The sequence below is a fragment of the Cervus canadensis genome, chromosome 6 (genome assembly GCF_019320065.1).
Source record: "Cervus canadensis isolate Bull #8, Minnesota chromosome 6, ASM1932006v1, whole genome shotgun sequence".
In the NCBI taxonomy this organism is placed as follows: Eukaryota; Metazoa; Chordata; class Mammalia; order Artiodactyla; family Cervidae; genus Cervus; species Cervus canadensis.
Window position 1 is genome coordinate 40,465,477 of NC_057391.1, and position 25,047 is coordinate 40,490,523.

Genomic DNA, 25,047 nt, shown 5'->3' on the forward strand with positions numbered 1-25,047 from the left:
TTTATGACTGATCAGTTAGAAGCCAACAACATTCAGTAGTGATATGTTTAGCAATTACTGAAATCCACTAGCACCAACAATCATAGGTTTCTGATATGAGCTATGGGTATCATGTTAAGACCTAAGACCTAATGACTTTTACTAAGTGGTTCAGAGAGGTTGCATATGATCATCTGTAAGATAAGACTTCCTACACATCATCTTCATGCATGATCTGATTCTTTGGTAGAGGACTTTTTCATTTCTTATATTTAGGCCCCCCCCGCCCCATCATTCTTGGCCAGTTTGGTAGAGTGTTAGTTGGAAGGAAGCTACATGTTCCTTAATCAAAGGTCCATTAATCACTGGGATCAAAAGTTAAGTAAAATTTAGCTGACATCACAGCATGTCACTAAAACAACACTAAAGAAATCATGAGACATCCAAACAATGAAAAAATTTCACTCTGTTTGGGAAATCACTGACTTGCCAGAAGGAGGTGTAAACAAGGTAGAAACATGTGTATACTTACATTTCTGACAAAACTGTCCAAGATATTAGTAAAGGGACCCTAATCTTATGCAAGGTAATAAGTTTGCTTTGGAGGAACTTAGAGGGAATTTTGTTTTCATGATCAAATATAAACAAAAACAAATTTAAAAAGCCTTTTTAGTCTTGGAGCCCATGATGGTAGAATCTTCTGAGAAGCCAGTGACGTTCCAAAGGCACCCACATCTACATGGCAACACAAAGGTGGGTTCCATTGTGGAGCGGCCCATACCCAGCTAGGTCTGTTGGGAGTCTGGCCTTGGCATCATAGAGTCAGTCTCATGGAACACTGAGAATCTGAAGCAGAAACTTGTTGACACGTACCTGCAAAAAGCCACTAGGATCATTTTCCTTAATCACCTCCAGGCAGTACTCCATAAGACCCGTGGTCTGGCGCAATTTCACTGTGCAATGAGAGATCTGATCTCGAACCACCTAGGATTGATGAGACAACAGAATGGTCCAAAGTGGCAGAGGGTAGAAAAGAAAGCAAACGAGGACTTTGGAAAACTTCTTCAAACCATGATCCAAGAGCATCATGGACTGGAACTCAATTTATGAGAATATTTTGTGGCAATGTCTGCTGGGAACAATGGCTCTGAAGACGGATTGGATAATGGCTCTTACTTGGAGGGATTTGTAACAACTGCAGCCGTCAGAAAGGCACGCGGTTGTTGAACCTCTGGGAAGCTGGTTACCTTGGTGCCTCAGGGGACATCTCCCACAGGTCTCTGTCGCTCCCCTCTCTGGGAGCTGCTCTAAGTGGGAGGTCATGGGAGGGTCTGTTAAATGACTAAGTGGCCGGAGGTGCAGCTGCATGTCTGTTCTGTGACACAGCCACCCACCATCTTTGCTCGCCCTCTACCTGTCCCTTCTAAAGAGCAGATATCACCGTCTGAACCCAGATCCTCTCTTGTTCTGATTCTCTTTTCCCTGAGTGGGTGGTAGGGTAAGCCTAGAAGTGGTTGCTAAAAGACAGTGAGCTAATGACAGCAAGTATGCCAGACACAGATGGATACAGAATCAAGTTATAATCTACTTAGCATCACTCACTGCCTCATTTGGGAAAGCAGTTTTAAAGGCTATTTGCTCAGCGATGAGTCTGCCTAACCTAGAGAGGTATCTCTCTGAACATGCAGTTTCTGCCTCTGGGAAGTTATCTTTGCCGTGTCAAGTGCATGGCACTCTTTGAAAAATTTCTTTCTTTAGAAATGCTTGTCTTCTGTGTCCCTGCTCAGTGACCCAAATCCTGAAGCAGGTTTTGAAGCATAGAATTGAGCAAGGGCTTTCTAGGAACCTATTACTCACCTTCTGTATTTGTACTATTTTACAAAAGCCTCAAAAAAAAAAAAAAAAAACCACCCCAAATCCCCCCAGCATTCTGCATTTTATGGGTAATAACTAAAAGGGGTTTTAATAATAGTTATTTAAAAACTTTCCCTTATTCCGTTTTGATTATAAATTTATTTTCCATGAAAGATGATTACACCTTGTTTCAAAAACAACAGGAAAATAGGTTTAAAAAAAAGCAAATAGTCTCACTACTCCAATGCAAATTTGTAAAGAATTTTGATGTTTCCTTTTAGTCTTTCTCCCTTGAGCTAGATTTAGTTATAATTGCAATTATAGTATGTGACAATTTCACCTCTTTTCCATTTAATACCATATCAGGGGCATTTTCTGTGTTGCCACCATCAACAAATGTTACTGACTACATAAATACTCTATAGTGGGTTAAATTTATTTAACTTACTTTTTGACAAAGTTCTTTCTAATTTTTTAACAGTTAATTAATTCAATATTGTTGATCTTCTCATAATTATTTTATTGTAATAAAATATATATAACTTAAACCATTTAAACTATTTTTAATTGGACAATTCTGTGGCACTAAATTTCACATTGTTATACAACCATTACCACCAACCATCTCCAAAACTTTCTCTTCTTCCCAAACTGAAGCTCTGGGCTTTTTAAACAATAACTCTACATTCACCCCTCCTCCCAGCCTCTGGCAACCACCATTCTCCTTTGTCTCTGTCAACCTGACTATTCTAGGTACCTCATACACGTGGAATCATATAGGATTTGTCCTTTTGTGACTAGTTTATTTCTTTTATGTAATATCTTCAAGGTTTATCCATGTTGTAGCTTGTGTCAACATTTTCTTCAAGACTGAATAATATTCTATTATATGTATATACTACATTTTGTTTATCCATTCATCTGCTGATGGACATCCGTGTTTCTTCTGCCTTTTGGCTATTCTGAATAAACTTATGAACATAAGAATACAAATATCTGTGTGAGTGTCTGTTTCACTTTTTTCTTTTTTTTTTGGGGGGGGGGTTCATATACCCTGAAGTGGAATTACTGACTTGTATGGTGTTTTTCTATTTTAATTTTTTTTTTTTGAGAAATCACCATACTACTTTCCACAGGAGCTGTATCATTTACATTCTTACCAACAATGCACAAGGATTCCAATTGCTTTACATTCTTACCAACACTTATCATTGTCTGCTTTTTTTTTCAAATAGTAGCCATTCCCTCATGGCTCAGTTGGTAAAGAATCTACCTGCAGTGCAGGAGACCCTGGTTTGATTCCTGGGTTGGGAAGATCTGCTAGAGAAGGGATAGGCTACCCACTCCAGTATTCTTGGGCTTCCCTTGTGGCTCAGCTGGTAAAGAATCCACCTGCAATGTGGAAGACCTGGGTTCGATCCCTGGGTTGGAAGATCCCCTGGAGAAGGGAAAGGCTACCCACTCCAGTATTCTGGCCTACAGAATTCCATGGGGTCGCAGAGAGTCAGATACAACTGAGCGACTTTCCCTTTTACTTTCTTTCACATCCTAGTGGGTGTGAAGTGGTATTTGTGGTTTTGATTTGCATTTCCCTAATGACTCATAGGGCTTCCCTGGTGGCTCAAATGGTAAAGAAGCTGCCTGCAATGTGGGAGAACTGGGTTTGATCCCTGGGTTGGGAAGATCTCCTGGAGAGGGCATGGGAACCCACTCCAGTATTCTTGCCTGGAGAATCTGCATGGACAGAGGAGCCTGGCGGGCTGCAGTCCAGGGGGTTGCAAAGAGTCGGATATGACTGAGCGACTAAGCACAGCACAATGACTCATAATCTTGAGCATCTTTTCATGTGCTTATTGTGTACCTTCTTTGGCAAAAAGTCTGTTCAAGTCATTTGTCCATTTTGAAACTGGGTTGTTTGTTTTTGTTGTCTTTTGACAACAAAAATCTGCAAGTTTTCATGAAGTCCAATTTGTCTACTTTTTCTTTTGTTGCCTATGTCTTTGATGCCATATCCAAGAAATCATTGCCAAATCCAGTGTCATGAAGCATTTGCCCTATGTTTTCATCTAAGAGTTTTATAGTTCCAGTTCTTACTTTTCAGTATTTGATTCACTTCGGGTTAATTTTTGTACATGGCTTTCGGTAACTGTCCAGGTTCATTCTTTTGTATGAAGATAGTTTCCCACCATCATTTGTTACTAAAACTTCCTTTTCCCCATTGCATGGTCTTGGAAGCTTTGTCAAAAATCACTTGACCATAAATGTGAGAATTTACTTCTGGGCTTTATTTGATTTCCAGTGGTCTTCTGCCTGTCTTTATGCTGCTGCTGCTGCTGCTAAGTCGCTTCAGTCGTGTCCAACTCTGTGCAACCCCATAGACAGAAGCCCACCAGGCTCCCCCGTCCCTGGGATTCTCCAGGCAAGAACACTGGAGTGGGTTGCCATTTCCTTCTCCAATGGATGAAAGTGAAAAGTGAAAGAGAAGTTGCTCAGTCGTGTCCGACTCTTAGTGACCCCATGGACTGCAGCCTACCAGGCTCCTCCGTCCGTGGGATTTTCCAGGCAAGAGTACTGGAGTGGGGTGCCATTGCCTTCTCCGTATCTTTATGCTAGTACTGTATTTTGTAGCTTTGTAGTGCATTCTGTAATCAGGAAGTGTGAGAATTCCAATTCTGCCCTTCTTTTCAAGCTTGTCTTGCCTATTTGGAGTCTCCTAATATTTTGACAGATGATTTTTTATTGCTTTTTAAAATAAAAAATAAAATGTAGGATTTAAAATCTCTTTATTGGAATTGGTGAAAGAAACCAACTTTGATGTGAAGATTGTTTTGTGATTTTGATTGGGGAGAAAGATCACTTTTAAATTCACTGGTTGATTTATTTTCTCCTAACATCTAGTATGTTTCTGTCAAACTAACACCACTGTTGGTCTGGGCTCAAGTGATGCAAATTATTATATTATATTATATTCTCATTTTATTATTTTACTTTAAAATCAGGAGGTAAAAAAAAGGTTACGTTTCTGCTTCTTGGGGAAAAAGAAAACACGCATAAGTTAAGCACTTAAAAAAATGCAATGCAGGGGACCCACAGCTATTATACTACTCATCTCTGCTATATGACGCTTGACTAAATTGTTCCCAGAAAGTGTTTTTACATTTCAGCAGCAAGTGCATCAATGCTGCTAGGTAGCAGAAACCTCAGCAGTCACCTTTCACTGTCCCAATGGCATTTGCCCTAGGACTATATAGAAGTGACTGGTACTAAAATTCCGAATAACAAGCACAGGCTGGATCTGAGTACTACAACCCAAAGTAAGCCTCCTTTTGAGGCAAAAAAGACTGAACTGTGTTTACTTGCCAGAACATTCAGCTCAATGATAATTTTATGACCAAAATGTGCTGAAATAAATATGTTACTCAGGCCTCATAAAATTCTATGTCTGCCTCTATAAATTTCCTTCTCAAGCAAGGTTTATTTGGTGCCAAAGGAGCTGTGGGAGTGTTGGGGGCGCTGATTACTCTTAAGAAGCTTCATTGTTGTGCTGCCAAAGAGTCTGTGAGTTTCAGGGGTGTTTGCTGTTGGCTCCTGTATTCCATGGTTCAAGCTTCTTGGAAGGACTCAATATCCTGCTTGGCTCGCAACTCTCACTGTTGCTACAGTGGATGCTGGTCCATTTTTAAAACATTTTAATAAACCATTTTGCTATGATCCCAGTAACCTGTGATAAAATTCACTGTTAAAAATGAATCAGTGGGGTTCCCAGAAGTAGCATTTTTGGGTGTTTTATAATTAACTTTTAGTTTCTCAATTAATCTAGCAAGATTTCCCATATTATGGAAATCAGCCAGATAATTAAATCTTTTAAGAGTTTAAATATTTTATTCTGTTAGTGTCTTCATTCAGCTTTCTTACTTGCTACCTTCTTCACTCTGTGTTATTTCTACTTCTTATTAGTACTATTTACTTCTACATTATATATTTTTTAATGACAAACAATTCACAGGAAGTCAGGCCATGTCACTTTTTCTTTGAGTTCTATATTTCTTTGCAGTGGCTCTGATGCTCTGGAGAAACCCTTGGCACCATGTTTTCAGCTGGCTGGGTTTAAGGAGTTTCTAAGGAAATATACATGTTGCAGGAGTGAATAGGAACTAGGAAATAATCTTCCAGTCTTCATATGTATTAAGGCCTAAACCAGCTCTTAGAGGACAATGAATTAATCTGTGGTCCACAGTTTCAGAGAAGGCCTTCAAAATTTTATCAGCAGTCACCATCTGTTTTGGATGGCAAATCCTATTGATCACTTGAAGAGTTTTATTTTAAGTGGCAAATTTATAAAGGTCATTTTTTGGGGGTCAGGATACGATACTGTACCTATTTGGAAAAGGAGAATTTGAGAACAGACTGTATGTCTCTTTGAATGCTTAGACTTTTTAGTAGCAGAGAGCAACCCATGACAGCTTATATAGTACAAATGTGAAATTTTGTTCAGTCTATCTACAACTGTATTTTCCACTGCATCTTGAATAGGCCAGTCTCCCATCACTCAGCTCAGGTGATACAAAGAGCTGCTAGAACTGAGATTAATTAAGGGGAATTTCATTATTTTATCCAAATTTCATCTCTCCATCTTACATGTGGCTCTTTAAAATTTTTTCTTAAATCTTCTTTTTAATAAATACTTTTCTTATAGTATTTTCTCTCATCATGGGGTCTGGAGAGAGATCACTGATGAATTTTTAGTCTAAGTAAATACTAACATTCTTTCAATATTTCAAGACATTCTTTCTTAATATATATTTCCATCACTGTTTAAAATGATGTCCTCTAAGTATAATGCAATTCTTTTTTGTTTTTCTAAGATATAAGTACTTTCAAGAAACAAATTTGAAGAATTTATTCTACACAGGTCCCTTTGGTCAGTGGAGATAGTTTTTTCTATATGTTCCATAATGTCCTGTAGCAAGATGACTGACTGATGGTTGGAATTGACTCACTGGTGATTTTTGGTGAAGTGCTTTGACCAATAGATTCATCTAGTAAAATAAATAATTCTCTTGATTTCCCGTTAGAGTAAAATATTATCTCCTATATTATCATTACTTTCATTGAAACTTAGGGACACCTAAATTAATGAAGAACATTTTAAATTTCTTACATGCCACCATTCTCCCACATGGCTTATGGAAATACAGCAAACATTTCCCCCATTCTCTTGATACTGTCTTCTATAGTAGCAGTATTAATTTAACCACCTCGGCGACTAGTCATTTCAAAGACAAATCTGATGCTTTGAGTTTTAATCCATAAAAGGATCATTTAGGCCTATTAAGTAAATAAAACGCATATCTGTTTTTCAGAAGGCTTGAGATTTTAACAGTAAAACTGAATTTTCTGTCTCAGAAGTGTGAATGACGATAATCTCATCAATAAGCATTGAGTGGAATATCCAAAGCATGCTCTTAGTATATAGAAAACTGTATCCTTGTACAGAGAAGTTAATGAAGAAAGAAATACAAGCCATTTGGAGAGAGAAGCATCCTGATGTGGCCCCACCCACACAGGAGAACATTCATCATTTACAGCGTTCCACAATAAAAGTGTTGCATCCAGTATGGTGGTGTTTTATAGGATGTGAGAAATGGTGAATTAGTCTATCATCTTTGAAGAAAGCTTTAAGTGCCTTCTGGAGCTGAGTGTGCATTCATGTATGGACTCAGGCAAAGGACATTAAAGAAGTTCTGTGACTGCCCTTCCCTGTCATTGCTAGAGCGGGTCGAGGGTGTTCACAGGCCTGTCCCCTGACTGTGGCGAGCTCCAGGTGCACGTGGTGGCATCCTGGTGATGCCACGGGCAACTCGGGCAATCCGCTTCTTACAGGCCCTCTGGGGCTTTTGCTTCTATACGTGGGGAGAGGACCATGGAATTTGCCAAATAAATTCCCAATTAATGATAGGCTTGCCATCAATAATAACTGTGGTTAAATTATTAGAGTTGGCCCCCCAAAAACTTCTGCTGAGGGCAGTCAAAAATGTTAAGTGTTCCAGTATGCCTAAATGTTTTCAAAGTCTTCACTGTAATGAACTAATGGAACGTCTTGCCAGTAGTTTTATTGTAATCGAGTGGACTTTTTAGTTTGTTGCTTTTCTTTCTAGTAATGACTATAACAGTCAAATCCTACCTGTTATTTTTAAATTCTTTGTGAGCTTGGGCAGACCTTTCCTTCCTTCCTACCTCTCTTCCTCCTGCCTCCCTCCCTTCTTCCATTCCTTCCTTCCTCTTCCTCTCTCTTTCTCTAAACCTGATCAAAGGATTATGAAGCATTGACAAAAAGGCTAAAGTAAGCCGATAATATCCCTAGTGTAAATTTGTACTCTTAATAATATGCCCATATAATTCATTCTTTTTTTTTTGCTAACATAATGGGAACAAACAGCCAATACATGGTAAATAATAATGAAGATAATAATGACAATCATGATAATGAGTCTAACAAAACCCAATTGGATTCAAAATCAAGCATTCTATAGACAATTACAATTGGGACATGGAGGCCCTCTATAAAAGTGGAAGCTCTAATAAACAGTAAGTTTTATCATTTTTATCATTATCCCTTAGCATTCTCACCGAGTAATGTCATTGGTATGTTAACTCACCAACCACACATGGAAATTAAAGATTAGATTTTTTCAGAGTGTATTTGAATAACTATAACTATTTTTTTTTTTTTCTTTAAGAGGATCTAGACTTGCAAGGGGATCAAGAAGACATCCATCACTTGGTACTATTCAACACACAAATTCATTCTAAAATATTGGAGAAAGAACACCTGTAAGATGATTGTGGAGTTATTTCAAATCTGAATGTTACATAAATAAAAACAATTCTCAGATATTTCTTTGGGCTTATCAAAAGAAAAATGACATTTGTAAAGTTCCTGAAAAGAGCACAGATCTCTAACGGCACTTTTAAAATGTTGACACAAATTTCCTGTGAGGGTCACAGACAATGAGGATATTTTAAAGCCTTATTTAGCCAAGGAAGACCTGGGAAGGATGTTGACACAACACACACAGTTCAGACATGAAACCTAGGGGCCCAGCTGCCTCTTCTGGTAGAGGGAATATTGTCCAAGGCATTAAATGTGAGTTAGTAATAGTTTTTGTAAGCTCAAAAAGCATTTTTTCCCTCCAGTAGTTTTCTGACATTTGATTAATTTATCACATCCTGAAAATTTAGGTATTTGCCTCCCAGTGTTTTTTCAAACCACAGAATAGTATTACTGTAATTTAGACAGTGTTCCTAATATAAAGTCACACCTGTATATGCCTCAAAGTCTTGTTTTTAGCTTTTAAAAATAGCCCACCAAACTTAGTGCACTATTTTGTGTGGTGATGAATTATACTCAAGTCACCATTCCTAGGTTCAGAGATAATTAATCACACTAGGTTAATTCTGCAATAGGAACTCTGATATTATGGAAAATACCAGGAGTACTTACTTCCTCAGTGTTCTGAGTAAGACTATATTTCCAGTCTGATTGCCATTCGTGTCCAACTCTTTGTGACCCCATGGACTGCAGCACATCAGGTTTCCCTGTCCTTCACTATCTCCCGGAATTTGTTCAGGCTTATGTCTACTGAGCTGATGATGCCATACAGCCATCTCATCCTCTGTCGCCAACTTCTCCTCTCGCCCTTAGTCTTTCCCAGTGTCGGGGTCTTTTCTGGGAAAGCTATCCAGTGATAACCACAACAATAAAGCTCACATTTTGAGTACTGTGCTTTAGGGTCTTTACAATGCCCTAGGCAGTGTGGACCACGTCTAGGCCTATTTTCCACACAGGTGAAAGAAATGGAACTGTAGATGTGTCCATGGTGAGAGACCTAGTAAGTGATGCAGTGTGTCTTCACACCCCGTTCTCTTATGACCCAGAATCTGGGCTCCTCACCGCTCGGCTCCATCTTGCCTCAGAACCAGAACTGCTCCATCTGCTCAAGCAATCGGTTCTTTCAGAGAGGAGCCTGAGTGGATTATAAAGACTGTCTTTATGCACATGGCTTTCCAGTTCCCCTAGCCTTTTGGATGGCTCAAGAAGAAAAAGTTGCCAGAAAACACACACACAACTCTCCTCTTTGTCAGCCAAAAGCAGGCCCCCAGAGAACTCTGCCAAAGGGAAGCGGAAGACCATAAGATTACCCCCTCCGGACTGTGAGTGATGGGCTAGCCAACAAAGACAGAAAGAAGTACTGTGCTTGGCAAGTGATGTCTATAAAAGGCCAGTCTTTTCTCACAAATCTGAGTAGCAACTGAAGTGACAAGAAAGGGAAGAGGCAGGAGGAGAAAAGCAGAGGGAGGGAGACATGGAGGCTGGCATCAGCAGTCACGGTGACGGCCGCACTGCCTGTTTTTAGAAGCAGTGACAGACACAATCAGCTGAAAACAGCAGAGAAACAAATCACAGAAGGCAGAAGACAGAACAGCTTTGCTGCCGTGGGAGACAACCAGCCACCTGTCTCTGGTTTCTGTCGCCCTTTGGGATCTAGGGCAGGGAACGCCACCCCAGGCAGGGTGGAATGAGGGCAGGCAGCTGCCTCTCTCAGAGGTCCCTGACCATGCAGGCCACCAGCACCAATGGACCGACACGGGCCGTGGGGTCCCCTCAATGCGTTACAGCTGTCCCTGAATCATCTCCACCTGCATCCATGGCACAGCCTAGGCTGGTGGCTTTCATGTCCCTCAGCACTTTCTGATTCGGATAAATGATGTTTCCTCAGTCCTGGCTCCCCGCATCTATCCAGATTGCTACCCTTACATCTCTCCCGTAGAAAAAACCAGGAGTCACCACTATAGTCACCCTAGGACTTAATACAAACTGTTAACCATGTTCTGTTTAAAGATGTCAGGGAAGCATCTGCCGTGCTTCACAAAAGAGATGCCCTTTAAGGAAAAAGTTAAAACTTTATGGCGACACATTAAAACGGCTGGTCCACTATCAGAGGAAAAATCCCAGCTGTCCAGCTCATTACCCATAGACAGCTGTGAGTTTACTTTAGATACTCTTTGTGGTTCAAATGACATTTTAAGTTCCTCTATAACAATAAAGGTTCTGGGTTTCTGAAGGGTGCTAAAATGAAGGGCTGTAGTGATCATCTTTTTAGTAAGGTCAGAGCAGGTGATGGAAACAGAAAGCATCCATCGGTCCCTATGACTAACTGCATAGAGCAAGACTAGGGTGCACTGTGCTGACCACCCTCTTCTCCCCTCATAGCCTGGCCACTTCCCACAGGCAAGAATGCATACCACCATCAACGCATGTCTCCCAAAGTTTGGGCTCCTCCAATGCCTGCTTTTTCATGAGGCTCTCTGTGACCCCTTCAGCTGGAAGTAACTTCGCCCTTCTCACAGCTCTAATGACATGGGCAACCTTCTCCCGGAACCTTGCTCTCTACCTGTGCTGGAGTCATTTGTGGGTGTGACTGATCTCATCCACAGGACTGGAAGCCCCTGACTCTGAGTCACCTTCGTGTCCTTCTTCCCCTGCCCCTGAGCCCAGCACTCGGCTCCAAGCAGGTGTGCATTAGGTAGGTGCTGGCTGACTGGGGACAGGACTAGGCATGTCCCCACATGCCTTCTCTCTGCACTGTACTACCAGCTGTAGGGTGCCACGGTCCAGAGTCTGGACTCTGAAGCCAGGTTAGCAGGACAGGAATTCTGGATCCCAGGACCAGTTCTCAATAGCATGGTGCCATGGTTTCCTCATCTCTAGAGTGTTAATAGCAGTAATAATGACCTCCCAGAGTTGTCCTGAGGAACAGAGGAGTTGATCCCTATAACATAGCTTGTATAGTGTTGCTGCAAAGCAAGTGTCCCCAAATGTTAGCTCTTACTGCTATGAAAGCCAGGGCTTGGTCACCAAGGATGCTCATTCTGTGTTGCTACCCGGTTAACCACAGAGTCAGAGTCCACAGTACTTCTAGATTTTCATTTGGATAAAAAATGGTGACTTCAGAAGAATTTTTCATTCAAGCCTCATCTGACTATCTTAGATGAATAGGCTTATGGCTTTAAATCCATCTCCCAGGTTGTTACAGCTAAATGTACAAGATTAACATCCACATAGCACAATCTTCAGAAAATGTTTTTTCTGAAGTATCTTTAATACTGCCTTACTTATCTCTCTCACATTTTAGGAATGACTATGTATGTTACCATGAAACACAATCCCATGGTCCTTTATAGAAATCAAAAGAAAATAACTTGATCATAGACACTAAGGGACAGGAGCCTGGAAACTGATAAGCTAGAGAAAGTCATCCAAGTAAAACTTGGCCTCATTCAGTACTTTATGAGACAAGTACCACACAGGTCATTGGTAGGGGCGGGGAGGCTCCTGAGGAAAGCCCGGTGCTTCCTCCATTACCTGAAGTTCAGCGTGAAGCCTCCACGGGGCTGGGGTTGGTGTGATGACCCGTGGGGGCTGGTGTTCACTCTAAGACAAACCTGAGAGGGTCTTCCAGTTTGATTCACTGCCAGGAAACAGTGACTGCCTCCCTGGAAGGAGCAGTAAGATCCCTAGCCTGGTTCACTGTTCAAGCCCACGAACTAAGTAAGGCTCTCTCAATGTTCACTCCCTGGGCACTTTTCTTTCCTAACTTCTGGTTTAGATTCCAACTTCAAGACATGCAGTTTTCCTTAACAAAGAATCTGCTGAGCCTCTCCATGATGCAACTGCTCTGCTTTGTCACATCAGGAACACTCAAAGGGACATGGCCCCAATACAGCACCAGCGAGGTCAGGCGGGCCAACATGGCCCCAATACAGTACCAGTGAGGTCAGGCTGGCCAACGATTCAGCACCAGCGAGGTCAGGCTGGACAAATTCACTGTAGGGCTCAGCCCTCATGAGTCCATTCTGGCTTGGACCCCACAGTCACAGCTCAGCCTCCATGCCACAGGCAAATTCAGAGTGACAGGTAGGTAAGTCACAAAGGCAGTGGAGAAAGGTTTCTATTCCAGCCACATTGCCCTGGCTTTGGGGAAGGGAAGAAGCCTGTATGTGGATCCAAATGTGTATTGAGGAACTGCAGGTGAAGAGCAGCAGAGGAGGGAATCTAAAGAAGGAAACTAGTGTTGGGGTTTCCCTTGCCTTTGGATAGAACTGTTAAGCTTCCTTGGGGAAATGTTTCTCTTTGCATGCTGCCTGGCTCCCCATCTTCACAGTGGAGTTCTCTGGGTCCTGAGTCTTGGGGCATGGTGGGCACAGATTAACGATGGGGACTCCACTGCTCAGGACTCAGCATTGCCATTTGCCGCACATCTTGGCGAGGTCTCACGCCCCAGATAGCAACTGGTTTGTTGCCTTCTTTCTAGTAACCATGAACTGGGCACTGGCCCAGTCACCAAGTTTTAGCCCCAAATCTTATAATGTCTGTTCTGTTAGTTTTTCATTTTGAACCTCTCCCTTGGTTCTCCTACTGGAATCCCACACTTTTAGAAACGGGACCTCCTCTTTTTCTCCAGGGACTAAAGCCTGTTCCAAGCCTGCTGGGGATATCTGCTACTTCCTGGGCTGCTCACCAGCCACCAGCTCCTCCAAGGCTGTGTCCTAGTTGTAGAGCATTGAAGCTCCCTGACGCTGGTTGTCTGACCCCTGCAGAGAACCTATGGTCGGACCTCACTTCTGCCTCCACCCCAACCACAGGCCAACACGGCACACTACCCACCCACCACCCACTGGCAGCCACCCTGAGGCTTGCTGGGCATGCATGTGCTCCTGCTGGCTACTTCTTGCTTCCTTCTGCTGGGTGCTGCCCATCTATGTCTATCCAGTACGTTTTCATGTGTGGTTGCCCTGCTCCAAGAGGGCAATAGATGGGGAAGCAGATGTCTCCGGGAGGACCAGTCCTCCTGCCAATAGGACCCCAGACCTGTGATCAATTGATTGACTGCGTGATGACCAAAGTCTATACAGCTGCTTCAGTTACATAGTTTGCTTCAGAAGTTAAGACAAACCTTGTTTGTTTTCTGAAAAGTACAGATTCCATTTCCCAATTCAAAAATACATTTGCCTCTGAATCATCATTCTGGTCATTCTGTTTAAAATTTCAACCCCCATCCCTAGAATTCTCTATCCATTTCACCTTATTTTTTCTTAGCATGTTTTATGAACATACTGGATGTTTTATTTACTTATCTTGCCTTCTGCTTATTCCTTCTAGTAGAATATAAGCCCCACGAGAGCAGGGATTCTGATTTATTTATTATCTTTGTACCCAGAGCAATTTCTGGCCTAGAAAAGTCACTCAGTGAGTATCAGTGATGTAAAGAAAGGAGTGAGTGGTGAATGAATGGGCATGCCTGCTCCTCACTGGCCACCCAAGGCTGTGGGCGTTCACCTGTCCGTCATACCCGGGAAGCCTGGCCTTCCGCCCCCCATAGGGTGCAGCGCTCACCTTTAGCTTGTGCTCGTGCTCCTTGTTGACACGGGCAAGCAGCTGGGCTTTCCTCCTGTTGAGGGCATCAATGAGGGCATCACATTGCGCCACCAGGCAGGCCTCGAACTCCACACTGTTCTCCTGTGTGAGAGAGCATAGTGTTCAGCGGTGAACTGACCTGGTGCCTTGGGCTGCCAGAGACAGCAGAGCCCCAGTCCATCTGTGGGGGGAGGTCCCTGCTGAAGGGAAGGAAGAGGAGCCCTGCCCAGTGTGCACACATGCATTTTATAAATAGCAAAATAAATTTTATTCTGCAGGGGTAGTGTTTCACTTTAGATTCAAAGAGGTAAATGTTACTTAATACATTTGTTTTTGTCAAGAGGAAGTCATCTCTGCAATTTGAATTATATCAAGTAAGATAAAGTTTTAGTTTGTAGAATTGAACATGAGTTGTTTTGAGGGCTGGCATATGACCAGTTGTGCATGGTGGAAGGTGGCATTCAGAAAGGCTGGTTGCCTGAGGGAGTCAGGTATTGTTGAGGCATGAGAGTAGAAAAATCATTGAATTTAGAGGTAGAAAGAAGAAAGCAGATGGCAATGGTCTTTAATATTAAACAATAATCCAATGACAATAGAAGTTTAGATGAATAGTCATGGGCAAAACACTTGCTCTTTTCATTAAAAAAGCAAGTAATGAGTGCAGGTGGGCAGTGAAGAATCCCTGGTATATGTAACAGGCATCAGCCTGCTGTGAAAGTCAGCTTGTGGGGGAACAGTAACCATGCTCTAAATGGATCATAACTTTCCCATGATATTTAAATTGAATGCTGGATCTAAATTTTTTTTACGCGTGTGTGTAGTCGCTCAGTCATGTCCGACAGAGAGACCCTTTGGACTGAAGCCTGCCAGACTCCTCTGTCCATGGGATTTTTCAGGCAAGAATACTGGAGTGGGTTTCCATTTGCTTCCTCCAGGGGATCTTCTGGACCCAGGAATAGAACCCAGTCTCCTGTGTCTCCTGTATTGCAGGCAGGTTCTTTATCCATTGAACCATGCTATAGACATTTTTAAAAGCAATTCTTTCATTAAATCATAAGCATTCATTAGAGGTAATCCTTTCAATAAGTTATATACGTAGCTTTGATTCTCAAACCATAATCTGGAAAACAATTGTTATTTACAGCCAATGAGAGCTAAATACTTGTTACATGTACAGTGATAGCATTGAAAAAATAGTACTCAACTGAGTAAGCTGTAAAATTTGGGGGGTTAGAAATGAAGGAACAGCTTAGCCTATCAAATTTAAATTAATTCTCAGTCATCCAGAACTGTGTCTCCTAATATAAAGATCAGTAGTTAGGTATTAGGTCACTGTTCCAAATGCAAGGTCTTCTTTGTATAAGGCATGCATTTACAATTGCTTGAGCAATGACATCTACAAATATTAAATTTTTGCTTCGATAGTAATTTGCTTTCGAGTTCTCACAGAAGAGCCCTGGAAGTCATCACTGCAGAGCTATGTACCAAGCAGGTTATTATTGGTAGGGAGGGGGAAGCTTTTTCAGTAAAGGCTCTGATAGAGTAAAAGAAAGCTCTGTTCTGGTGAAGAGGTGACGTGCAGGGGTGAGCCTGGGGCTGCACACTTTATGCCAGGAGGAGCAGAGAAGGGACCAATTGATAAACTTGGTTGTTTGGGAAAGCAGAAGGAAATGTACAACTCTTAGGTTGTTAGGGACTCAAAAGTTTTAACAGGGGCCTGTATGTCAACAAAGGAAAAAAAAAAAAATCAGTGTGAGGTGCTCTAGAAGGCTGGCTTACATTTAAAAAGCCATTTCTGCCTTGACATGGGTTAGATATTAACTCAGAAAGTCAATCTACTGGAGGCCAGCACTCAGATTATTTCTGTGAGGCAAACTTGAAAATATAAGAACATTAAACAGTGTAGAAGGTCATTATTTTAGCATTTCACACAATTTAATGGTTTCTCCCTTTCAGCTCTAATAGGAAGTTCACAGGTTCTCAAATGCCAAGTGATTTGTTGGTTACTGTGTCCACATAAAGCAATCTGAAATTATAGTTACCATGGGATCATGGTTGAAAAATATTTAAGTATCTAGGTAGAGAAGAAGCATTATTATAGGATAGGAAGGAAGGAAAGAAAGAGGTAAAAGAGAGAAAATGTGACCTGTTTGTTACTATTAGAGAAGATATAATTTTTGCAAGGTGCTTTGGGAACACACAGATTTAGAAAATTCAACAATAATGACTGAATTCACAAAGAAACAGATGTCTTTCTGAATGCATGGCAGCAGACAATCAGGAGCTCAGTGTGGAAGATGGGAACCTGTTGGAAACTGGGGTTATGTCCTTGGCTTGTTGGGGAAATGTAATCATCTTGAGAAGGGGTATATTTGAAGTTGGTCTGTATGTGTATTTGCATGTATTAGAATAGAAAGAGCAGGAAAAAAATATGTAGGAAATTTCCTAGGAAACATAAAAGATAAGACACGGAAACAGTCCCCCCAGCCCCCCACTGCCCCAGGTACACAGTTACATCTTAGCACATGGGCTTTGCTTTCTGCCTTGGTTGCTGCCAATACCTGGATCTGCTGGACCATGTTGCGCAGCTGTACCAGGAACTCCTTGGCTTCCTTGGCCCTGTCTGACAGCCCGTTCAGCGCCTGGGAGAGCTGGCTCTGCAGAGACAAAGAAGGAAACCATAGAGCGCTCATCACAGGAGGCAGCCACACAGGGTGGTTTTCATCCAAGAGCCCTCAACATTTCAGATTCCTCTTGTCTCAGCTGGACCACTGAGCCAACACCTGTAACCTGAAGATTCTGGTAATAACAGCATCCCTACTCCTTCCAGAAGCCCCTGAGGAGTGTTTCCTCTGAGGCAGTGAAAACTTCTGGCCGCTGTACTCAAAGGCCCTTACCAGCTGATATCTGCCTAGAAGTCCCTCATCTTATTAATTACTTAATTAATTCAATAATAGTTTATTTAACTTTAAATTAAAAAAAATAGTGATTCAGGTGATCTGATACTTATCAACACTATTTAGCCCAAAGTGCTACTGGGATGAGAGCAGAAAGAATGAAGAGTTAACAGGATGAGGGAAGAAAGGGTGAGAGCACCTGTGATGCCCAGGGTCACTTATATGTAATGGTGAATACAAAGGGCAAGACGAGGCTCCTTCTCATCAACCTTCTCCCAGGCACATCTTCCTTCTCTCAAGCACAGCCCACCCCAGCTCCTCTCCACACTAGCCTCCTAAAGCAAGGTGTACTTTCTTCCTTTCCACACCCCACAGGGGACCCACAACTGCTTGATGAGATCTAAGTGGAAGTTGGCTGGAGGCTGGAGGGCTGAGAAAGCTTCAGCTTTTCTGCTAACATGGGACCAGTGTGGCTGGTGCAGCCTCTTCCCTTTTGCTCCCAACTTAATGGCAGATGCTCTGGGACTCTCAAGAAGCAAAGATCAACATGGGAAGGGAGGATGATGAAAGGAGACAGTGCCAGGTTCCATCAGCATCTTTTAGCATCTGAACCAACACTTGAAGTCTCGTACCACAAGGCCTCTTGTTATGTGGGGGGAAAGTTACCTCCTACAATTTAATCCTTATACAGGAGCTCACCATTACTTGCAGTCATTACCACTGTCAGTTCAGTTCAATTCAGTCACTCAGTCGTGTCCGACTCTTTGCGACCCCATGAACTGCAGCACACCAGGCCTCCCTGTCTATCACCAACTCCCAGAGTTCACCCAAACCCATGTCCATTGAGTCGGTGATGCCATCCAGCCATCTCATCCTCTGTTGTCCCCTTCTCCTCCTGCCCTCAATCTTTCCCAGCATGAGGGTCTTTTCAAATGAGTCAGCTCTTCACATCAGGTGGCCAAAGTATTGGAGTTTCAGCTTCAACATCAGTCCTTCCAATGAACACCCAGGACTGATCTCCCTTAGGATGGACTGGTTGGATCTCCTTGCAGTCCAAGGGACTCTCAAGAGTCTTCCCCAACACCACAGTTCAAAAGCATCAATTCTTCGGCACTCAGCTTTCTTTATAATCCAACTCTCACATCCATACATGACCACTGGAAAAACCATAGCCTTGACTAGATGGACCTTTGTTGGCAAAGTAATGTCTCTGCTTTTTTATATGCTATCTAGGTTGGTCATAACTTTCCTTCCACGGAGTAAGCGTCTTTTAATTTCATGGATGCAATCACCATCTGCAGTGATTTTGGAGCCCAGAAAAATAAAGTCAGCCACTGTTTCCACTGTTTCCCCATCTATCTGCCATGAAGTGATGGGACCGGATGCCATGATCTTAGTTTTCTGAATGTTGAGCTTTAAGCAAACTTCTTCACTCTCCTCTCACTTTCATCAAGAGGCTCTTTAGTTCTTCTTTACTTTCTGCCGTAAGGGGGGTGTCATTTGCATATCTGAGGTTATTGATATTTCTCCTGGCAATCTTGATTCCAGCTTGTGCTTCCTCCAGCCCAGCATTTCTCATGATGTACTCTGCATATAAGTTAAATAAGCAGGGTGACAATATACAGCCTTGACATACTCCATTTCCTATTTGGAACCAGTCTGTTGGTCCATGTCCAGTTCTAACTGTTTCCTCCTGACCTGCATACAGGTTTCTCAAGAGGTGGGTCAGGTGGTCTAGTATTCCCATCTCTTTCAGAATTTTCCACAGTTTATTGTGATCCACACAGTCAAAGGCTTTGGCATAGTCAATAAAGCAGAAATAGATGTTTTTCTGGAACTCTCTGGCTTTTTCGATAATTCATCGGATGTTGGCAATTTGATCTCTGGTTCCTCTGCCTTTTCTAAAACCAGCTTGAATGTCTGGAAGTTCACGGTTCACATATTGCTGAAGCCTGGCTTGGAGAATTTTAAGCATTATTTTACTAGCGTGTGAGATGAGTGTTATTGTGCGGTAGTTTGAGCATTCTTTGGCATTTCCTTTCTTTGGGATTGGGATGAAAACTGACCTTTTCCAGTCCTGTGGCCACTGTTGAGTTTTCCAAATTTACTGGCATATTGAATGCAGTACTTTCACAGCATCATCTTTCAGGATTTGAAATAGCTCAACTGGAATTCCACCACCTCCACTAGCTTTGTTCGTAGTGATGCTTCCTTAGGCCAACTTGACTTCACATTCCAGGATGTCTGGTTCTAGGTGAGTGATCACACCATCATGATTATCTGGGTTGTGAAGATCTTTTTTGTACAGTTCTTCTGTGTATTCTTGCCACCTCTTCTTACCTGATACAAAATTCCTCCCCCAGCAGCTGGGGAAACATCCCTCCTGGAAATTACAAACTCCTTTCCCCACATCACCTTCTTTGAAAACTAATGCCTTTTCTCCTTCTTGCTAACACAATGCATTATCCACTCATCTTTTTAGTAAAAGGGTAGAATCTTAAAATTGTATTTCTTGGTCACATGGAGGTTTTTTGCTTATATATGCATGACTAAATAGGAAGTCAGGCACTAACTCTCTTTAAAAATGTGCATGCTGCATGCCACTGTGGGGTGGGAGAGCACAGGCTTCAGAAGGGTTCAGATACTGTCCTTTCCTAAGCATGACCTTGAGAAAGTGACCACTGTCAGAGTTACTCCAATGGAAAAAGTGGGAAAAATAATGTTTAGTGGTTGGATTATTGTGAGGGCTGAGTACATTCATCAATGCGATGGCTCCTGCTAATAAAGAATCATGGTAAGGGAAACCACTCCAAACTTATAAATGGTGCCAGTGACTGGCTGTTCATATCTCACACATAGCTCTACCTCATCCATAAATAAGAATACTATAGTTCTTGGTGCTGTGGGCATTGCCTGAGGTACTGTATATAAGCCCAGAACCCTGCTGGCACATGGTGTGTGTGTAATAAATGTTGGCTGTTATTAACTCTTATTCATCTGTTCCTTCCTGCCCATAACCCTCCGTGGACGGATTAGGGTGGGATTTGCAGGGCAGATTCCTGGAACAGGATCTGTTGGAGGATACCCTTCATTGCTTGCATTTTGGTTGAGGTACTCAGACTCTGGGAGTCTAAACCAAGACAGCCTAGGAAGAAAAGGAACAAAGTGAGCTTACAGTTGCTGAAAGGGCTACTCAGTTATTGAATACTAGGTCCAGCTGCACTATGTGCTATGCTGTGCTTAGTCATGTCTGACTCTTTGCAACCCCATGGACTGTAGCCCGCCAGACTCCTCTGTCCATGGGGATTCTCGAGGCAAGAATATTGGAGTGGGTTGCCATGCCCTCCTGCAGGGGATCTTCCCAACCCAGGGATTGAACCTAGGTCTCCTGCACTGCAAGCCAATTCTTTTATCATCTGAGCCACCAGGGAAGCTCACGAATACTGGAGTGGGGAGCCTATCCCTTCTCCAGGGGATTTTTCTGACCCAGGAATCGAACTGGGGTCTCCTGCACTGCAGATGGATTCTTTACCAGCAGAGCTACCAGGGAAGCCCCAGCTACACTATGACTTGGGGTAAAAATTTTCTTCTCAAGAACTTTTTCAGAAGCCCAAGGGATGAAGAGAGTCTCATTTGGAACAGAGGGCAATGGAATGACAATCATATTCTAAAGGAGACATTATGTTATTGTGACTTTAGATTCATATTCCCTCTTTTCCTGAAAGAGTCAGAGTTTGCTGGGCTACCACAGTTTTCTTCCCCCTTTATTGTAACCTGCGCCTTAGTTATCACATTTGGAGGTTTGAGTAGAGAAGTCAAATTCATTCAACTACACGAAACTACAGCCACCTGGTTTCTTATAGTCCAGCCTTGTAATTCAAGGCGTCTGTATAATATGTCAGACCTGATGCCCAATAAGAATTGTTGATCGGGTGCTGGTATATACGTAGAAAAAAATTATACTATGGTACAAAATTATACTATAGTAGACAAAGAGTGCTGGCCTCACCTACTCCTTGGATTTTATATAGTAAATCAGTATGTAAACTGCAAAACTCAATTTATTTGCAGATTGTCTTTGTGTCTACATTCATGCCTTCTTCCTGGCTAATGACTGTTCTGGTATTTGATAAACAACTGCATTATAAGATAAATACCTAGAAACCTTTCTCTTAAGCTTTGCCACCTTGTAGAAATGGACCAGCAGACAACAAAAAATCCTGGAAACTATTTATCACCAGAAAATACTCTTTTTCTAAGGATTTATATGTGTATTGCTTTTATAGGACAGTCTTTTGATCATATTTATAAGCCACATCTGATGTAAAAGAACATTATTATTTATTTATTTTGTTTCCCAGGAGCATTTAAATTCCTGCTCTATGCTAACAGAGATGTTCTGTACTCAGGACCACAGAGCAGCCCTGTAAGTTTATACCAGAACACAGAAGATGCAAATATTTAGTGTGTGTTTTCGGCTGTATATGTAGCCATCAGAAGCTGTCTGTAATGCCTAAGCAATAACATTCTGATGTCTTGGATATTTGTTTTCTGATTTACTGAAAAGGTATCATAATCAGAAAGTGAATGGGAGTGGGAAAATGATGAATCCAAAGAAGCACTGACAGATTTCCAGTCCAGAGCTCTGAGCATGCTCGGAATAACCAAGATCGCCCAGAAAGATGGCAAGTTGTTCTGAGCTTGGAGGAGAGAAACAAAGAACTCCACCCCTTCCCTCCTTCTCTCCTGCGTTCCCCCTCCAACTTCTCCTCTGACTGGCTCCCCTAGCCTCCCAAAGGAGTATATGTTAAGAGAGATCATGTCAATGTATGACAAAAACCACTACAATATTGTAAAGTAATTAGCCTCCAACTAATAAAAATAAATGGAAAAAAAAATAAGAGAGAGATCGGAGCTCAACCTGGGAGCCCCTGTGGAGCATGTCTCAGAACCACAATCATTTAGGCTCAGGAAACAGGTAATGATTCCAGTGCATGCGCCCAGCTGCCCAGCTTTCCCAGACAGAAAACCATGTCTTCTTTCCTTTTCCTGCTGTGAACATTATTCATCTGTCATTTCCCCCCTCAGTTTATTAATACTATGAATACTGGATGGAGACGAATTGGAACAAATGAAAGGAAACTTCCTAGCTGTCTAGGATCTGAAACTACAGGCACGTGATGGGTCACAAACAGTCAACCAAGAATCATACAAAATAGGTGAGGTGGCAAACATGCAAAGGCAGCTTGGTGGCCCCCAAAACAACCTCACTCCTTCCCTGGGCAGCTCCGACATACTGCACCCTGCTGCAGACTGTGGCCCATGCCTCCTGCTTCCTGGGTACCAAGGTCAACACAAAACACAGAAATGAGGATCAATGCAATGCTATTCTGAAGGATATGTGTATCATGCATATGACCTGTATGCAGGTCAGGAAGCAACAGTTAGAACTGGACATGGAACAACAGACTGGTTCCATATAAGAAAAGGAGTACGTCAAGGCTGTATATTGTCACCCTGTTTATTTAACTTACATGCAGAGTACATCATGAGAAACCCTGGCAGGAGGAAGCACAGGCTGGAATAAAGATTGCCAGGAGAAACATCAATAACCTCAGATATGCAGATGACACCACCCTTATGGCAGAAAGTGAAGAACTAAAGGGCCTTTTGATGAAAGTGAAAGAGAAGAGTGAAAAAGTTGGCTTAAAGCTCAGCATTCAGAAAACTAAGATCATGGCATCTGGTCCCATCACTTCATGGAAAATAGGTGGGGAAACAGTGGAAGCAGTGTCAGACTTTATTTTTCTGGGCTCCAAAATCACTGCAGATGGTGATTGCAGGCACGAAATTAAAAGATGCTTACTCCGTGGAAGGAAAGTTATGACCAACCTAGATAGCATATTAAAAAGCAGAGACATCACTTTGTCAACAAAGGTCCGTCTAGTCAAGGCTATGGTTTTTCCAGTGGTCATGTGTGGATGTAAGAGTTGGACTATATAAAGAAAGCTGAGTGCTGAAGAATGATGTTTCTGAACTGTGGTGTTGGAGAAGACTCTCGAGAGTCCCTTGGATTGCAAGGAGATCCAACCAGTCCATCCTAAAGGAGATCAGTCCTGGATGTATATTAGAAGGACTGATGTTGAAGCTGAAACTCCAATACTTTGGCCCTCTGATGCAAAGAGCTGACTCATTTGAAAAGACCCTGATGCTGGGAAAGAATGAGGGCAGGAGGAGAAGGGGATGACAGAGGATGAGATGGCTGGATGGCATCACCGACTCAATGGACATGGGTTTGGGTGAACTCTGGGAGTTGGTGATAGACAGGGAGGCCTGACGTGCTGTAGTTCATGGGATCACAAAGAGTCGGACATAACTGAGTGACTGAACTGACTGATTCTGAAGGAAAGCACTCCCTCCCAGAAAATAACAAGTTTTCTTGAAGAATACTGATTTTTGAGTCTTACTATATTATTTATATTATATAATTAAAAAGTAAAAACAAGAAACTGAAATGTTGTCAACATATTGGTCATTTCTTAAATACCAAGGACCTTGATGAGTGCTTTTAACAGATGTCCTATTCAACTCCAATCACTCCCCTGCCAGTCTGCAGAGGCTCAGAGGTCTGGATACTTCTGAGTTAAGGTTTTGGCACTCACATATGGAAGAGCCAGAACCCCATGGCTGGAGACTGGCTGGGACCCTCTTGCCTTGATTTGAGAACAATCCCAAAAGGTCATCCCAGCTCCAGAACTCGCTGCAGGAATTGGTTGAGGCCCCTGCAGGTCAGCTCCTCCCTCTGCTCAGTTCTGGTCATCTCACTTCCCTGTAGATGGATCTATGGAGACCACTGAGCAACTAACCATCCCTATTCAACTCTCCGAATCTGTGTCCAGGGCATCCCATCTAATAAATAATTTTCTAGCCTTCAATTTCTTCATCTGCAATATGTGGTTAATAGCAGTATCTGTGTCATAGGACTGGGGAGACTGTACATATATGTACTGTATATATGTACTATATAAAGTTCTATACAACACCAGGCATATTGTAAGCATTTAATAAGTAGTATGTTTTTACAATGAGAATTATGTTAAAATACACATATATAAGTCATTAAAATACTTTGTCATGTCACATGTCCCAGTTTGGGGTTTGGTCAATTACAATTATCCAGACTGTGGGGTATATTGTAGTATTCACAGTTGTTTGTTCCTTTGCCATAGGACTTGGAGGACTGTCCTATGGACAGTCTACACTGTAGATGGAGCATGTGTCCTGCATGTGTCCCTGACTTACTGTCACCCTTGGCCACGTGATTTACTTTAACCTGAAGAGGCCTTGTGATTTTCTGCCAGCTTTCTTCCTCTTCCTCTTTGTCACACAGATCCAGGGGTGCACTAATAAACTGGCCCTCATAAAACAAAAACAACAAATGAATTTTGATTTGTACTGTCTGTCAATTCCCAAGGTTCATATATATAGTTGATTTTATTTTATTTTTTTAATTTATTTTTATTAGTTGGAGGCTAATTATTTTACAATATTGTAGTGGTTTTTGCCATACATTGACATGAATCAGCCATGGATTTACATGTGTTGATTTTAGGTCACCAACATGGCATCACTGAACAGAGTTGGGGAAAGGTGTGCATCATCAACTCTTTAGAGCTGGGGCTGTTATGAGCCAGGTCAGAATGCCACAGGGCATATCCCACATAGTGGCTGGGGGCCTTAGAAAGAAGATATATAGAATGGAACTTGAGACTACTTCCCATGATATGAGCAAGAAATCAACCTTTGGTTTATAAGCCACTGAGATTTGGGGACTTGTCT

The 25,047-nt window shown here is 42.2% G+C and overlaps 1 protein-coding gene across 9 annotated transcripts in view; it reads right to left on the bottom strand.

Moving 5' to 3' along the window:
• The window catches only part of TRIM9 (tripartite motif containing 9), a 116,219-nt gene that overhangs the window by 36,146 nt on the left and 55,026 nt on the right, over positions 1-25,047 (bottom strand). For all 9 annotated transcript variants that reach the window (XM_043471656.1, XM_043471661.1, XM_043471662.1 and 6 more), the window contains exons 2-4: positions 16,873-16,968; positions 14,291-14,413; positions 853-963 (exon numbers count right to left, since the gene is read on the bottom strand). In XM_043471656.1, coding sequence (XP_043327591.1) covers positions 853-963; positions 14,291-14,413; positions 16,873-16,968 — 330 coding nt within the window. The remainder of the gene's footprint in view (positions 1-852; positions 964-14,290; positions 14,414-16,872; positions 16,969-25,047) is intronic.